At 41.5% G+C, this 17,659-nt stretch overlaps 2 protein-coding genes across 3 annotated transcripts in view; one reads left to right on the top strand and one right to left on the bottom strand.

Annotated features, from left to right (window-relative positions):
- Window positions 1-7,372, top strand: part of AAMDC (adipogenesis associated Mth938 domain containing) — a 35,072-nt gene extending 27,700 nt beyond the window's left edge. For both annotated transcript variants that reach the window (XM_079929774.1, XM_079929775.1), the window contains exons 3-4: window positions 3,675-3,770; window positions 5,589-7,372. In XM_079929774.1, the coding sequence (XP_079785900.1) occupies window positions 3,675-3,770; window positions 5,589-5,729 (237 nt within the window). In that variant the 3' untranslated portion in view covers window positions 5,730-7,372. The remainder of the gene's footprint in view (window positions 1-3,674; window positions 3,771-5,588) is intronic.
- Window positions 7,373-8,962: 1,590 nt separating this feature from the next.
- Window positions 8,963-17,659, bottom strand: part of INTS4 (integrator complex subunit 4) — a 113,827-nt gene continuing 105,130 nt past the window's right edge. The window contains exons 22-23 of the mRNA XM_079929762.1: window positions 15,895-16,015; window positions 8,963-12,150 (exon numbers count right to left, since the gene is read on the bottom strand). Of these exons, the coding sequence (XP_079785888.1) occupies window positions 11,972-12,150; window positions 15,895-16,015 (300 nt within the window). The 3' untranslated portion in view covers window positions 8,963-11,971. The remainder of the gene's footprint in view (window positions 12,151-15,894; window positions 16,016-17,659) is intronic.

The raw sequence follows: 17,659 nt of genomic DNA on the forward strand, positions 1-17,659 counted from the left end.
CTGAAATCATATGTGTCTAGAATTTTTTCTGTGGAAGGGTTTTAAATTATAAATTCAATTTCTAACATCTATAGGACTATTCAGATTTTCTGCTTCTTGTGTTTTAATAAGTTGTGTCTTTCAAAAAAATCTGTCCATTTCTTCTAAGTTGTCACATTTATTAGTGTAAATTTATTCCCAATTTTTAAAATTATTCTTCTGCTATCTGTATGATCTATAGTAATGTCCCCTTCATTCCTGGTATTTATGAATTGTGTCTTCTCTTTTTTTCCTGATCAGTCTTACAATGGTTTCAATTTTATTAATCTTTTGAAAGAACCAACTTTTGGCCTTGTTGATTTTTCTGTCATTTGTTTCCCATTTCATTGATTTACATACATATATTCATTATTATCTGTCTTCTGCTTGCTTTGAATATGATTTGCTTCTCTTCTAGCTTTTTAAGGTGGGGGCTTACACCATTGATTTTAGACAATTATTTTTCTATTATAAGTATTTAAAGTGATAAATTTGCCTATAAGCATTATATAGCTGTATTCCACAAATTTTCATGTATTTTTCCTTTACCCTTTAGTTCAAAATACTTTGTTGCTCAATTTCCAATTATTTATGGCTTTTCTAAATATCTTATTGTTATCAACAAATCTATTTTGTCAGATATCATATTCTCTGTTATTTCATTTCTTTGAAATTTACTGAGACTTATGTCAGCATAAGGTCTTACTGACTGTTCCATGTACACTTGAAAAAACAATGTGTATTCTGCAGTTGTTGGGTGTAGTAACCTATAAATGTCTATTAGGTCAAATTAACTGACAGTGTTGCTAAAAGCTCCCATTTCCTTAATTAGACTCTTTGTCTATGTGTTTTATCATTTACTGAGAGAAGGTTGTTAAAATTTCCAACCATAGAGCTGGATGGACCTAGAGTATGTCATGCAGAGTGAAGTAAGTCAGAAAGAGGAAAACAAATACCGTATGCTAACACATATATATGGAATCTAAAAAAACAAAAAAATGGTTCTGAAGAACCTGGGGCAGGACAGGAATAAAGACGCAGACATAGAGAATGGACTTGAGGACGTGGGGAGTGGGAAGGGTAAGCTGGGATGAAGTGAGAGAGTGGCATGGACATATATACACTACCATAGCTAGTGGGAAGCAGCCGCATAGCACAGGGAGATGAGCTCGGTGCTTTGTGACCACCTAGATGGGTGGGATAGGAAGGGTGGGAGGCAGATGCAAGAGGGAGGAGATATGGGGATACATGTATATGTATAGCTGATTCACTTTGTTATAAAGCAGAAACTAACACACCATTGTAAAGCAATTATACTCCAATAAAGATGTTAAAAAAAATCCAACTATAGTGGTTTTGTCTCTTTTCTTAGTTCTGTTATTTTTGTTTTTTTTTTTTAATATTTATTTATTTATTTATGGCTGTGTTGGGTCTTAGCTGCAACATGCAGGATCTTTCCTTGCAGTGTGTGGGCTTCTCTCTAGTTGTGGCATGTGGGCTCCTCTCTAGTTGTGGCTCCAGAGTGCATGGGCTCTGTAGTTGTGGCACAGGGGCTCTTTAGTTGTGGTACACGGGCTCAGTAGTTGTGGCACGTGGGCTTATTTGCCCTGCCGCATGTGGGATCTTAGTTTCCAGACCAGGGATCAAACCTGCATCCTCTGTATTGGAAGGCATTTTCTTAGCGGCTGGACCACCAGGGAAGTCCCAGATATGTTATTTTTGTTTTCATATATTTTGTAGCTCTTTCACTAAGAGTGTACAGATTTGGGTTGTTATGTTTTTCTTAATGAATTGGTCCTTTAAGTATCATGAGATGAAACTCTTTATCTGTCGTAATACTTCCTATCTTGATATTAATATAACCACACCAGCTTTCTTAGTGTTTGCATTTTATATCTTTCTTTATCCTTTTACTTTCAACTTATGCCTTTATATTTCAAGTATATACCTTGTAAGTAGTGTTTAGTTGGGTCTTGCTTTTTAACTCAGTCTTTGCCTTTCATTAAACTATTTAGTCCACTTAAAGTTAATTACTGCTACAGTTATGTTTAAGTGTTAACATACTGCTATTTGTTTTCTGTTTGTCCTCATGTTTTTTATTCCTGCCTTTTTAGGGGGGTTAATCAAGTATTTTTTAATACTTCAGTCTGTCTCCTTTATTGTTTTTTTAGCTCATGTGTGTGTGTGGGTGACAGGCAATTGCCTTAGGGAAGATTCAGGTTACACCTAAAGTGACAATTATTGTGTGCCTACAGTGGGCCGGGCACTGGGCTTAAGCACAACTCTGTGGTCATTAGGGCTAGTTCTTTCAAGTTTCAACGTTGCTCCCTAGGTTACAGTATTCTAATAAAGTGCATTAAACAAAGGTTAACATGTTTCTGTTCAAATCCCAACTGTGCTACTTAGTAATTGTGTCATCTTGGCTAATGTGTATTTTGTGAGCTTCAGTTTCTTTATCTATAAAACAAGGAGAATGGATGCTTTTGTGCTACTATTAATGCAGATCACATGGAATAATTTCTATAGCTGTATTATGAAAATTGCAACTGTAAACATGTAAGATATTATTATTCCAGGATTTAATAAAAATACTCATATTTGTTCTTCTACCTTTTATAACAAATTTCAATCCTATCTTCTCTAAACCATCAGCTTTTTAGACTGAAAAACCCTTCTTTCTTTGGTACATTTGTTGTTGTCTTGGTATATTCAGCAGCTCTTTCCCTAAACCATGTCTAACGATGATTAGAATGTACCCCTTCTACAACCACTGCATCAAGGCATACTCCTAGTCATACTTCAAGATGCAATTAAAACAGCATGTCTTCCATGACAATTTTCCACTCTTATTCACTCCCCAGTAGTTGGGCTGGTATTTACCAAACTCTAACTCCTGTATCCCCTTTGCTGATGTGGAAGCAGTTTCAGAAGCCACCATCCTTTAACGTTGGATTAATGTTCATTAAACACCTTACCTTAAATATCCCTGGGAGAATCTGGGAAGACTTTACAGTGATAGGTTTTAAAGCATCAAAGTTTTCCTGGAGTTAAGTGGGAAAGGGGCTCAGAAAAAGGAAACGGTATGGAGCTTTCCAAGTTTTGGCATGGTGTGCAGGTGCTTTCTTCTCCCACGTCATCTCTTTCCACTCACTTGTCACTTACACTTCAGTCATATGGAACTAATTGTAGTTCACTAGGTTGCTCTTTCCTCTGAGCCTTAGTTCATGCTATTCCCTGTATTTGGTATGCCTTGTTCCCCTGATTTCCTTTAACCTGGCTAATTCCTGTTTGCCCTTTAGGTCTCAGCTTAAATGTCACGTCCTCTGGGGTGTCTTCCCTGACCCCCTGCCCTGACTCCCCAGGTCTGAATTAGGTGCCCTTTCTGTATGTTCTCACTACACCCTGAACATTACTTCTTTGTAGCACTTGTAAAACTACTGAAATTTCTTTGTAGTCTTCTATATTTTTCACTAGACTTAGAGCTCCATAAGGGCAGTACTGTATCTTCTGCTATTCCCAGGGCCCTAGTGAGGCTTGGCCTAGAGTAAACCTCAGTAAACATTTGTTCGGTGAATGAATGACTCTAACAGGAATGCTGACCGCAAAGAAAGATGAAAAGAGCAGGTAGCTGGTATACTTTCTCTTTCCATGTCCAGCATTCTCCTGGTGTGCAGCCTGCAGATGTGGAGGAAGTTGTCGAGAAGGGTGTGCAGATCCTTGTCATTGGCCGAGGGATGAGTGAGGCCTTGAAGGTAGGTATTGGTGAGCACAGCATTCCTGAGGACTTCTGGTAATCTCCTGGATCTTTACCTTAGAGATATGTCCTTCTTGGAAGTTCATCTCTATATATCATGCACCCTCATTTTGCTGAGCCAGGGGATGGCCCAGGATAAAATAATGGCTGCGCACTATTCTTCCTCATCAGGGTTGGACTCTCCAGTCTCTAATCATAGGCCTGTGCTGTTTCAACTATTTTTCAGAAATTCCTCAATCCTGGAATTTCTCTTAAGCTCTACAGCTATCAATATTTGGCTCTTTAGATTTTTACAGTACTTTCCATTTTTACAGTACTTTTAATTTTTCTTTTCTTGGGCACATTCAAGTTAAGCCTTTTTCCCCTTTCAGAAAAAGAAAGTTTATTTTTATTGTACTTACAGAAATAGTACATGCTTGTTGTAAAAGAGTCAATGCGGAAATGTAGAATTAAAAAGGTGAAAGATTTCCCCTTCCCAGTCGTAACTGCTCCAATGCTCTCTCTATGCATCTGCAAATATATACACACTTACACATACTGATATACATGTTTTTACATAAATAGGATCGCTCTATGCATATTGTTCTGTAACTTTTTATTCACTTACATTATTGCATTATGGACAGCCTTTCACATAAGTTTATAGAGATCTACCTCATTCTGTCCTTTATATAGATGTCGTAAAATCCAGTTCCCTACCAATGGAGGTGCCCTTTAGTTATATTTTTTAGTTTAACCTAGTTTTTTCCTCCATTAAAATGATCCCTATCTGTAAGACTACTGTTATTATAAAATTGTTCAAACATATAAAAAAGTAATGTAGGACATTTTAAAAAACATTTCACTCAGAGCTCCTTCTGACAAGGCAGAGTCTAATTAAAATCTATTTAAAATAATATTGAAGGCAAGCCAGAGTTGAGAAAATATCCAATAGCTGCCACTCTTGAGAATCTTTTATATAAATTCGTTTACAAATATTTATTCAGCATCTTCTACGGGGCAGACACTATTCTAGGTACCAGGGACAACAAGCTAAACAAAGCAAACAAGGTTCATGGCCCTCATGGATAATAAAAATGTAGACAATTTCAGATCATAGTAAGTGCTGTGAAGAAAATGGTGACTTATGAGGGGCTGCTCCAAATGGGGTGATCAAGAAAGGCCTTTCTGAGAAGATGTTTGAGCTGCAGTGTACATACATTCATAAAATTTCATCCTCACACCAACCCTTTGATTTTGAGTATTATTGTCCCCGTTTTATAGGGGAGGAAATTGCAGTTGAAAGACTTTCAAAGGTCTCTTGGTTAGTACATAGCAAAGTTAGAATTTAGACTCAGGTTGGACTGACTCAAACATTTAACATTTATCTGGATTTGAATCAGTCAGGTTGGACTGAGTCAAACATTTAACGTTTTACATACTTTAGCTGAATTCATTCTCATACCAACCCTGTAAGCAGGTATTGTTATCCCTATTTACATACATGGAAACAAAGGCTCAGAGAATTTAATTCACTTACCCAAAGTCACAATGCTAGTAAGGACTTAAATTCAAGACTGACTCCAAAATCCATCCTCTTTCCAGTTTCCATATCACCTGAGCTGTCTGCACATGTTTCATGGTACTTCTGTTAACTTCTTAGAAGGCCTTTGACTCCTTGGGACTCACTGCCAAATTCTGGGCTGGTGACACGCTGGGTGATTGAGGAGTGATGGTTGTCACTGTCCAGTTCTGTAGAATATACTTGCCTCATAGCAGGAAAAGAAACCCTGGGGGCCTTTCCCCCTGATTTACTCATCTTTTTCCTTCTTCCCAGGTACCCCCATCAACTGTGGAATACCTCAAGAAAAAAGGCATTGATGTGCGGGTCCTCCAGACAGAGAAGGCAGTGAAGGAGTATAATGCCTTGGTTACCCAAGGCATCAGGGTGGGAGGGGTCTTCCATTCCACCTGCTGATGGAGCCTTAAGAGAATAAATCACTAAGCAATGATGCCTGTGACTGTCACTCTTACCTCTGTCCACTCCATCCCCCCAAGCATTTTTGAACAGCTGCCCGTGCCAGGTCTTGTGCTAGGCTTTGGGATGCATGGATGACTTAGGGAAGGTCCTTGTCCTGGGGGGTGGGGGCTGAAAATCAGGGGAGGAGACAGAAGTTTACCAAAGTTTAATATTGTGGCAAATGTTAGGCCAGAAGTAAGCGAAAATAAAGGCAAAAATAAAGAAAGCCTTTTGACTTGAAGTTTGAAAGCCAAAGAAAAGTTTCAGTGCATTAAAATTACATTGCAGTTGATGCTTTGGAATGTTTAGTCATCAATTCAACCAATTTTTATTAAGTACCTTATATGCCAGGCACTGCTATAGGCTCCAGAGAAACAGCAATAAAAGTCTTGTGCTCATGAAGCTTATATTCTAGTGGGCAAAATAAACAAGTAAACAAATACATAATATAAGTAGAATGTTATGAAGAAAAATAAAGCAAGATAAGAAAAAGAGTGATAGGGGCTATTTCAGATATGTGGTCAGGGAAAGTGTCTTTGTGCAATGACATATGAGCAGAGCCCTGAATGAACTGAGGCAACACTTCAATAACAGTAAAAGGAGCTATGCCTTGATACTAGGGTTCTAGGCAGGCTGTTCTACTAACTAAACCTGAGCCTTGCCAGACAGTTCTCTCTGCCTCAGATTCCCTCACTATAAAATGATGGGGCTGGACTAAATGCCTTTTAATGGTCCCTACTGGCATGGATAGCCTTTGCTCTATTAAATACCAGGTGGCCTTTGTGAAGCCTTAGAATAGACTGACAGAATTATAATAGTAATCAGCATTACCTTATTTTTCATTTTTCCCCCTCTTTAAAGAGTTATGAGTATCAGCTTTGGTGTCAGATAGCCTTGACTTTGAACTGTGGCTTTCACGGCCACTCACTGGTTGGGCATTTATTTAATCTCTCAGAGTTTCACTGTTCTCATTTGTCAGATAGGGATCATATTAGTACCTGGAGTTATCATAGGTGTTAAGTTGGGTAATTCATAGAAAGTCTTGGCACATTGGCATGTAGTAAGGACTCAATAAACTGAAACCATTGTATCTTTCTCCTAATGGGGCTGCTGTGTAAAGCTAACTGGTTTCATTTTATGGTTCTTAATATATCAGCTTATAATTTCACAGATTCATAGAATGTTGGAGCCCAAAGGAATTATCTACTCTATTCTCTCATTTATTCAGTACTTCTCTTTTATATTCATTTACTGAGAGTCTCTTACTAATATTCTTATGACCAATTATTGCTGGATCCTAGGGGTACAGGAATGATATAGTTCTTGCCCTCAGGAGTTATGTGAGAGAGAAACAAATAAACAAGACAGTAATGATACAGTGTGCTAACATTATACTAGTTACAAGGTCCAGTGGTGGCACAAAGGGTGGACTAACTTATCCTACCAGAATGGGAGGAAAATTAGGGAAGACATCACTAAGGACATAACACAAGTCTTAAAGAACAAGAAGAGGTTCATTTATTCACCAAACATTTGGGAACTCTTTATTTATTAGGTATGGTGTCTATCTATCATGGTCATAACTAAATAAAATTGCTCCACCCCAGCCCCTGTTGAAGCCACAGCCCAGAAAGCTGATTTTTGCTCCACATGATCCTGTTGCCTGACTGGCCCCACTGGGCATCTGACCTCAGGACAGCCAATCCGTAGACTGAACAGCAACTTAAGATGTGGCCTGGCAAGAAAAGATGAGCTAAGCCCATTGGAATGGAAAGTGATCTAATTTCTAAGCTTACCCAGCAAGAAAGTGGCAAAGGCAGGATTAGAACCCAATGCTGTGTCCTGATCTCTTTCTATCACCTTAGGAGGCCCGTGGGAGAGAGATCCTCACAGACCTGAGACTCAGCCTAGAGGTCTGAGAAGGTCTTGCTCAGTGCCCTTTCTACAACCAGCCATTTGTCAGATGACAGGATGTTTCTAGATCTCAGTTCCCTCAGCTCATAAAGCCAGACACTTATATAGCTAGGAAGGATGTTTGATAAAATTTAGACTTTCTCTGGTTGATGCAATAAAAAAAATTTTTTTGTCAAATGTAAGATGAGACAGCTCCAGTGGGTGTTGAATTAGGTGTGGGTGTAATCAATGTTCCTAAGTGAGTTGTCTCTACATTAAACAGAACTTAGTACAAACTTCTTTGAGACAGAAGTACCTGACAGTGAGGTTATTAAACTTTGTATAGAACCTGCTGACAGCCCCTACTTCTGAATCTGTTCTGCATGGTCAGTGCTGGAAATTTGCAGAGCCTGGAGAGAAGCTCTTTTTCCATGACACTATACTTAGTCCCATGTCTTAATCATTAAAACCTTTGATTCAATTTGTAAGTTGCTTGCACAGCCCTCACTCTACCCACACTTAAATTTCTTCTAGCTTGAGCGGTTCCTAAGACGAGCAGTCTGCCAAGTGCTAGGTGTGTACTTTCTCCATAATTCTGTTTGCTGAGGTCAATCATGTCAAAGCCAAATATAAAGTCCTTTCAGAAACCTGACTCTCAGGGCTGGGTTTTGCAGGCATGTCATGGTACAGCTAACCTTGCTCTGGATTCACGGGCTCATTCCTTCTTTCCTTGCCTGCTATGTGCTGGGAGCTATGCTGGGGATACAACACAGACATTCTTACGGTCTAGCTATTCACAGACTGGTTGGAAGAAACAGACAGGTAAATATGCAGTAACGATGCAGAAGTTTCAAACTGGCACAAATCTACCTGGAGACAGGTTTTGTTTGTCTCAGAGTAATTTTAACATTTACTTTATTTGGTTACCAAAATTTTTAATGTGGTTATTTTTCACATGAAAATGCAGGTTTCTGACTTCTCTGGAAGCATCAGAAAATCTGACATCACCAGGCCCATACCTATGAACAACTGAGTGGAGCTGAATAGCAACTGTCTTCTTCTGACAGAGAATGTGCTGATTCCTCAAGTCTCTGTTATCTTCTTCCAGGTCATTTGACACCCCCCCCCTTTTAAATTTGTACAAGGATTATTATTTTTCATAATTTTGAAAAATACATTCATGAAAATTACCTAGGATGCATTTATTAGATTGACAAAGCCACCTGACCCCTTTTTTTCCCCTGCCTACCTGCTTCAGGGGTTGGCATTTGTGAACCTGCAATAAATACCACGCTTGAAGAATGTATAGGAGGCTGTGCAATGCACCAAGCCCACAGGAGACACAGATAGGTTGCAGAATGAGGCTCAGTCCTGAAGAATGAAAAGCAAAGAACCATAGGAGACAATCTGAAGAGCACATTCCAGGGCTCAGCAAGTGCAAAGGTGTGAAGCAAGAGAGAGCATGGTAAGTATTGGGAATAACTACAGATAATCCTCTACAGCTGCAGAAGTAGAGCATGTTTGGGACACGGAGTATGAGGCTGGAGAGGACACAAGGGGCATAAAGAGCCTTCAAGGATAGGAGTTTAGACTTTATCCTGGGGCCAGAAGTGACCCACTTACAGGGGGTTAAAGCAGGGGAATGGTGTGATGAGATCCGGGTTTTAGAAAGATTACTCTGGTAGCTGTGTGAAGAGTAGACCGAAGGGGGCAAGGCAAGATTTGAAGCAGGCAGCTCATTAGGAAGCTAATCCCGTACCTTAGGAGTGATGATGAAGGCTGCGTCAGGACAGAAACACTGAGTCAAGAAGAGAATTGAAACATTTAAGGAAGCAGAATCTAAAGGACTTGATGGCCGGTTTTATAGGAGGCGTAAGGATAGAGTCCAATGTGACACAGTTTCTGGCTTTGACGAGGTACATGGTTGGCCACTGAAAAGGCATAACAACAGATCCCTGTCATGAAAACCATATTAGACTGAGAAGCCTGGGTTCCAGACTTGCTTCTACTAACCCAGTCTCTCTGGGCTTGGACATTCGCTTATAAATGAGGGTGCCACACCAGAGCCATCTTTATGCTCCCTTCCAGGTCTTTGTCAGAAAAATCAAGATTCTCATAATTCACAGAGAATTCAGAGTAAAAGGAATTTAAAAGGTTAAGCCCAACTGCTCATATGATACTTGAATTCCTTTACAACAAACTTGTCAGGAGCTTGTTCAACCTCTGCTTGAACACATCCAGCATGGAAAACTCCTTATCTCCTAATGCAGCCCATTCAATTCTTAAAAACTCATCCTGATACTAAGGTAAATTTTGCCCCTTTGTGTTTTTCTCCACCTTTGGTGGGAAAAGTACTATTTTGGGTTTTAAGACCTAGGGATCAAATCCTGCCCTTGCCCCTTAGGAGAAAGACATTACCTCTAAGTCTCCATTTCCCCAGCTGTAAAATGGGGAATGACCCAGAAGGATTTTTATAAAAGGAGTAGTGTTATCTGAAAAGGATTCAGCATATTCTTCCCTTGCAAGGCTTTCTATAGCTATGGCATCAAAGGCTCAGTTAGCAGCGATGAGTCTTGATGTTTTCATGTGTGCTTCAACTCAGTAATCATCATTAGGTGCTTTGTGTCAGGGCCATGGTATGGTTCAGCCTGGCTTTAAGCTTCATTTTATCTCCAAGGCAGGCAATTTTCTTTAGGGCATCTGTTGACACATGAGAGCCCACTGATGGCACATCACTGAGATGTACTAAACAGGCGAGCACACGAGAAAAGTAAATCCCACGGAGGTGATCTTCTTCCCTTAGTCCCTCTATAGCAGTTATAACCTCCCAGAGCCAGACTGCCTGGGTTCAAATCCCAGCTCTGTCATTTACTAGTTGTGTGTCCTAGGCCAACTAGGCAGCTCCAACACTGTAGTCATCAGAGATGTAGTTCACAATATTATTTCTTATAGTGGATCCCTCTTTCTCATAATCCTGGTTTCTTTAAGTTCTCTGAACTTCAACTGCCTTGTTTATAGAATAAATGTAACAGTACCTACTTCATAGGGTAGTTTTGAGGATTAAATGAGTTAATTCATGTAAATGGCTTACAACACTGCTGGGCACACATTAGGTATATTAAACCAAAAGTCAAACATGCTTGAATTCAAATTCCAGCTCTGCCTCTGAGTAATTTTATGCTCTTATTATTTTTATTAGCTTTCCAAGTACCAAATATGATCAAGACTGACCACAGATTCAGATTTGCCAAGCATTATTTAATTAAACCCATTCAACAACACTTAAGGTATAATTACCTCTGTTTTACAGATGAAAAAACTGAGGCACAGAGAGAAAATTTGAAGGTTCTTTTCCATATGGTATAGCTCAGGCCTTTGGAATCATCTTGGATTTGAACGAGTAAAGGTGTTATTACAGTTTTCCTACCAGTGACTTAACCTCTTAGTCTCACTTGGCTGTTGCAAGGATAAAATGACAGGTAAAGAACATAGCACAGGCCTTCACGTGGTTCACATCTCTGGAGCCTTTACTGTTCTTAGACCCCTGCTGTACCTTCAGCTCACATGCAGCTCCAACGCTGGAGTCATCAGAGTGGTGGGAAATGACTTTGTTTCTTACACTAGGTCCCTCTTTCCCATAATCCTGGTTTCTTTTGTAAAATATGGCCCTTCTCTCATATTTTTGTTCTAAGGATAATGGCAGGCAAGATCAAGAATTTCCCTGAGGGATGAAAGTGATTCATTCTTCAGCTGTTCATTCAGTCCTTGGCCAGCTATTGCCTGAGTTAAGGAAGGAGACTCTCAGCAAGATAATGAAAGTCTAGGGCCCTTCAGGAACTGTCGGTGGTGAAAAAGTACAGCTGTGAAAGCTGCTTTGGAGTTGGCCCTGGCAAACAGACTATTGCTTTAAGAAATAAGATTACGGCTCCAATAACTGGTTCTTTGGAAGGGGCTAGAAAATTGGATCTTTTTGTTTCACACCCGAAGAATGTAGGCCTGCGGTATAAATGTTGAACCTATAGCCACACAGATTTCTTTAAGGACCAGGAACTAGAACAGCTTGGTGTCTCAACTTTACTGGGGGCAAGGCTAGGGAGGTAGGGGGTGGGGGATGGGATAGACTTGAAGGTTTTTGCTTTCTTAATGCAAAATAATTTATCCAATGTTTGATACCAGATAAGACTATAAGGGTCACATGTTCTTCCTTATGCCTATATACCATGTCCAGGTGAAATGTTCCAGGCTTCTGGCTCACTCTGACCCCAAGAAGGGCCTTCTAGGCCACGGCTGTAAAGACTACTTGTGACTCAGCGCCTTGCGGGTTTGGGCATTATGTAAACTTTTACAGACTTGCTGAAGGGGATGGTGCCCTCGATGCTGGTTTCCACCTGGGATGACATCTCACCACCCTCAATCCAGGGGGATTTTGGAATGCGTGAACTGGAGTTGTAGGCCAGCAGCAGTCTCACTTCCACCTGGCACGGTTCTAGAAAAAAAAAGACAAAAATCCTCTGATGGGGCAATGCCTAGGAACTGGGATGAAATGTCAAGTAAAAGCAACATCAAAGATAGAAGCAGTAGGGTTTCAAGAACATTTCTTCATCTGTCTGCATCCCTCCTTTCCCCCATCAGCATACAAAAACACTTTTCCAGCCTGAATATTGTGAGGCTGTTCCTAAGCCTGCAGATGTACTGCTGCTTCTCTGCCACTGCTACCTCCTCCTCCGGTCTCTTGGGCTCCCCGCAGCTCAGAGCCATGCTGCTGAAATGTTCAGAGAGCAAGCTAAAAAGGCCTCTTCCACAGAGGCCTTCCAGCCTCAAGACAGAGGGTCACAAAGTACATGCATGTGGCCAATTCTTGTACCCAGATAATCATGCCTTTCTGCACAGCTGATCTCAGGCCTGAGGGCTACATGCACAGTGGACTCTACTGCATTAGCGGAGAGGAAGCCTTTCATTAAGGAAATAGTTCGGACAGAAAACTCTCACTACTGAACAGGAATATATTTCAGGGACCTAAAATCACGTCACTGAACCTTCCGTTCTTTCATGACATGACATTACAATACTGATCTGGTGTCTTCATGTGGCAGGCCCCAGCAAAAATAAATAAGACCTCCCTCAAATTTCTGTTTGGCTGAGGAGGCAGAGACAGTTGCACTGGAGCACAGTGCACACTCGAGTCCGTAAGAAGTACTGAGGAGGGAGCTCAGGAATGCTTTGGAATGGAACACCTGCTCTGTGCCAAGCACATAACTCCAAGAGTTCTTACCCTGCCACACCATGAAAGAAAGACTGTCACAATCCCAAAAAAGTCCCAAGACTCTGAGAGGTTCTAAGTGACTACCCAAATCCACACCAGTGACAGAATTTGAGCTTAGTTCATAAATTGAAGCAACTAATCTTTCTATTCACCATGTGGCTTCCATAAAGAAGGGGGAGAAGATTTCAGAAAAACCTAAGGGCAAGTGCAGAGGCCAAGAACACCGCTAGCTTGGGTGTCCGCCTTGATTTTGTGTGACTGGGTAATCTCATGAAAGGTGTAAGTATTAAAGATGAGCCCAAGGCTAAGAGGTTTACAGGGCAGGAATGAGGGCTGGATGGATCTAAATGAACAAGGGCAAAGGTCCCAGGACTTCTCAATGCCTCCCCAGATGTGTTCCTGGCTACTTCCAGACTTCTCCCTAGGGATCAGAATACAGACTAGATTGCTGTCCTCCAGGAAGGGAAAGGCTGGCAGGCAACCAGAGCAACCTAGCCAACCCCAGAGAGCAACCAACCTCAGCATCACCTTTTCACGTGGGGCCTTTTACCAGCCTGGAGTGTATCTGTAATGAAACTAGCACTGCTTTCTGGTACTAGGCTCCAGTATCAGCTCTCCCACTACGCTCTCCTTTCTTGTCCTGGATGGCTATTGCCAACCCCTAAACCACAATCTAGCCCTGGCTCTCATAGCACTTTCAGGAGCCAAATACTGGTAAGGTCAGAGGACTAAACCCAGGTCAGAGGACTAAACTCCATCTGGTCATTATGCCTTTTCTCACCAGCACGTGGGAAGAGTGGCAATTCAAGCCACTGCCAGCAGCGGAAGGGAGCAGGGAGAAGAAACAAGAGGGAAAAGACAGTGGGAAAAAGAGACAAAAGATCATCTGGGACAAATCATGCAACCTATTTATCATGCTTGGAAGAATATGTCTTTATGAGGTATATATTATTACTCCAATCTTAAAGGAAAATGAGATAGAGAGGTTAAATAACTTTCTCAGGATCACACAGCAAGTAAGGCAGAATTTGGAAACTCGTCTATGTGACTCAAACCTTGTGACCTGGCAGCATTCTGTCTCCCAAAGGAGAGGCCCTTGGTAGGGAGCTGAGGGACTAGATGGAGGACCCCTTACCAATACCAGGCACCATCTCCTGGATTAGGAGAAAGAGGTGCTGGCACCTTCAGAATGAGAACACATTTTCACTTTAGTGTCCCAGGTCAGATGGGAGGATGGTACAGTGAAAAAATCAAGGGATTTAGGAGTTAGGAAATCTGTGTGCCAGCCTCAGTGCCATTACTATTCAGCTACATGGGCCTTCACTTATGCATCTACAAAATTAAGAGCAGAATACTAATTCCCACCACAAAGTTGTCTACGAATTAAATGAATGTTAATTGCAAATTTAAAATCCTGTATTCAGTTTTCATTATTTGTTGAGCACCTACTCCATGTCAGGCACTAGGGACACAGAGGTTAAAGATGACGAGCAAGTTCCCTGTTCTCAAGGAGCCTACATTCTAATTGGAGAGAAAGTCAATAAACAAATGAGAAAACATCTGACACTAATAAATGCTGAGCCGAGAATTAAAATAGATATTTGTAATTGTGACTAGGTAGCAACCTCTCAGAGGAGGTGATCCTGGATGAATTACAATTCTTCAGGCTCAGGACAGCCCGAATTGTAGGCCTGGTTCAGGCAATGACCTGCTGTGTGACCAGGGGCAAGTCAGTATGCCCCTCAAAACCTACCTTTCAAGCTCTTCTGAGCTCTAACATGTTTTGCTTCCCTCAGTCTTAACCCTGTAAAACAACGCTGTCCCACAGCATTTCTTTCCCCATATCTAGGATCCCTTCACCACAAGAGATTAAAATAAGGAACTCTACGTTTCTGTGGACTTGCACTGTGGCAAACAGTGCAGAACACTCCAGGCAGCAAGGATATGGATTGAGGGACACTCAGGGAGGCAGATTCTCTGTACAAGCATTGCTGGATCTGCTCCCTCAATTTTGCCAGGCCCGCTGGACCCCCGAAGGGGCTGCCCTGACACTCAACAGCACCACTTGCTCTTTGTGAAAACTTTATAAAGTCATCTATACCTGCCTAACACCCTTGACAGAGGAAAACCATTAATAATGGCAATAAACAGTTACTCATGTATTCAAAAATACAGTGAAATAAAATTCCAGAAGGCGTCCAGCTATTTCTAAAATAAACCAGATTTGGTGGTATTGAACACCTTCTCCAGTAACAACCATGCTTCTGAATCACCTTCAATGACTTAGGCAACACCACCGAGGCCAATTCTCTCCCACATTTTAGGTTCTGCAGACTGAGTCTTTTTCAGTTTCCAAAGCAGCCTTACAGGCTTTGGAAGCGTAATGTCATTGCACTTGTATTCTCTCGTTTTATTCTTTACAAATGAAAGAAAAATACTTATGTAACCTCCATGTGTTTTCTCAAATTATCAAGGTTCTTCTCAGTTGCTGTATGCGAGGGTAAAATAGGAATAGATCACCTTACTTTGCATTATCGCACAAACCAGCCCATGTGGGAAGGGAAGGCAAGAACAGTTGTCATTTTACTTGTTCTGGGGGAATGAACTGTATTGTTCATATACAAAAAAGAGTGATTTTAAATTTCTGCTAAGAAATATAAAACTTTAATTTCCAGACAGAATAGTCCTCAGAATTAAGTAGTAAAGAATTGTTATCTTAATTTGAAAGGTGAGGAAACAGATTCAGAAGGGAGAGTAGCTTGCCCAAATGTACACAGCAAGTCAGTGGCAGTGTTAGGATAAGAAAATAGTCTCCGGGTGTCCAGCCCACAGTTCTTTCAATGAGACTCCATTCTACTGCTTTCAGGCTCCTTAAGAAATCAAGTTCAACCCTCAGCAGGCCTGGTTCAATCACGTATTTTTCAAACTACAAAAAAAAAAAAAAGCCTTGGCCCACTGACTCCTTACCTGTCCAGGCAGTGTGGGAGAGGTACACCTGAGTGATAAGCCGGTGCCGCCCTGGGCCGGGATTCCGAAAGTCCGCCGGCTTAGGGTGGATCATCTGAGCTTGGCCATCTGGATATGAGACCTAAGAGGTGACAGAAATGAGAAAAAGAGGCAGAAGAGCCATGAGCTTTTAACAGAATTGCTGGTGACATCTGCTGTGAACCCCAAAACAGGAGGAAAAGAAGACACTACCCTTCATACAAAACTGCTCCTGGAGGGGAAGACAACACTGTCGAAATCTCTCTACCCCCTCCCCAGTACAAAGCAGTATGTGATAAATGTTTCCTGAATTCATGGTGAATGAGGGACAGGAATAAAGTGCCTCTGTTAAGTACATGGATAGGTTAAAATATTAATCCTGATGTGAAAAGCCTTCTCAGACACCCCCATCAGGATGACTCTCCTTCCTCTGGCTCCAAATCATATCATGGCCCAGGATCCATCACCAACTACCAAGGATTAAGAATAATTCTGTAACTCTCCACTAGATCATAAGCAGCTAGGAAGCTGTTTATCTGTCTCTTTCTACAGAGACAGTGCTCAGTGCTCAAATCACTGGCCAGTTCTTCAAATCTGCCAAAGAGCTCTCCTCAACACCCAGGGGGACCTCACAGCTATCTGTGTAGAGGGCCTATTATTATATACTGCACAGTGTACAAATGAGCTAAATGAACAAATGAAGCATATCCTACAAACACATAGGTCCTGGGCTATGGGAATACACTGATAGGGGTAAAGTAGGGACCACACAGGTCTTTCAACTTTGAAACTCTGGGGAGGCATGTCTCAGCCCACCTGCCCCATAATCTCATCTGTCCGGAAGTGTTGGGGCATGGTAGCTGAACTGGACAATGCTTTCCTACTGTCAGAGCTGTCCCATGACTAAGCAGCGAGTTCCTCATCTCCCAGCCTGCAGAGGTATCCAAACAGTCTGGCCATGCATGTAGTAGAGCTACTCTGAAGGTGATCTTTCAGTAGAGTGTAGCAGGTGATCCTTAAAATTATCTATACCTGCAATCTCATTTATGCTCAATTGGTCAGCGAACTTCTTCCAGGGACAATGTGAAACAGGGGTTCTCAATCCGGGCTGCACATTAGAATCACCTATGAGCTCTTAAATAAAAAATACTGGTAGTCATGGGCCCTACTCTCAGGATTCTGATTTAACTGGTGTAGGCTGAGGCCCCGTGCATCAGTACTTTTTAACACTTTCTGTATAACTCTAAAGTGCAGCTAGGGTGGAGAACCACTAACTTTGGGGCTGAGAAATAAAACATTGCCCACCACATCAGTAAACAAAGGATTTTGGGCCATCAGCAACCGTAGCCGCCCTCCAGCAGTGAGCCCTGAGGGAACTGAGGAAGGAAACAAGGAATGACCGCAGTCATCAAACTGCAGCCACCCCAAATGGTGCAGCTTGAGGAAACTCGGGAAGAGGAAACACAGGATACTGGCCCCAGAGAGCTGAGGTGCATATCAAAGGAATGATTTCAATGAGTCCAGACTCTTGCATCTTCCCTTATGTAGAAAAGTGCCAAATTCCTTAACTTGAGCTATCTAGTTTTCTTTTATTAACAGTAGTCTTTTGTTCCGGCTACCTGGTGGTGTTGCAAAAACGCCTATATATCCTGGTTTCCCCCTTCCTCTTCGGAACAGTTTTCTCAGCATTTATCTGAGATGCTGTCTCCCAGGCTTGCGACAATCTATACCTGCAATCTAAGAACGT

The sequence above is a fragment of the Stenella coeruleoalba genome (assembly GCF_951394435.1).
Source record: "Stenella coeruleoalba genome assembly, chromosome: 8".
Taxonomy (NCBI): Eukaryota; Metazoa; Chordata; class Mammalia; order Artiodactyla; family Delphinidae; genus Stenella; species Stenella coeruleoalba.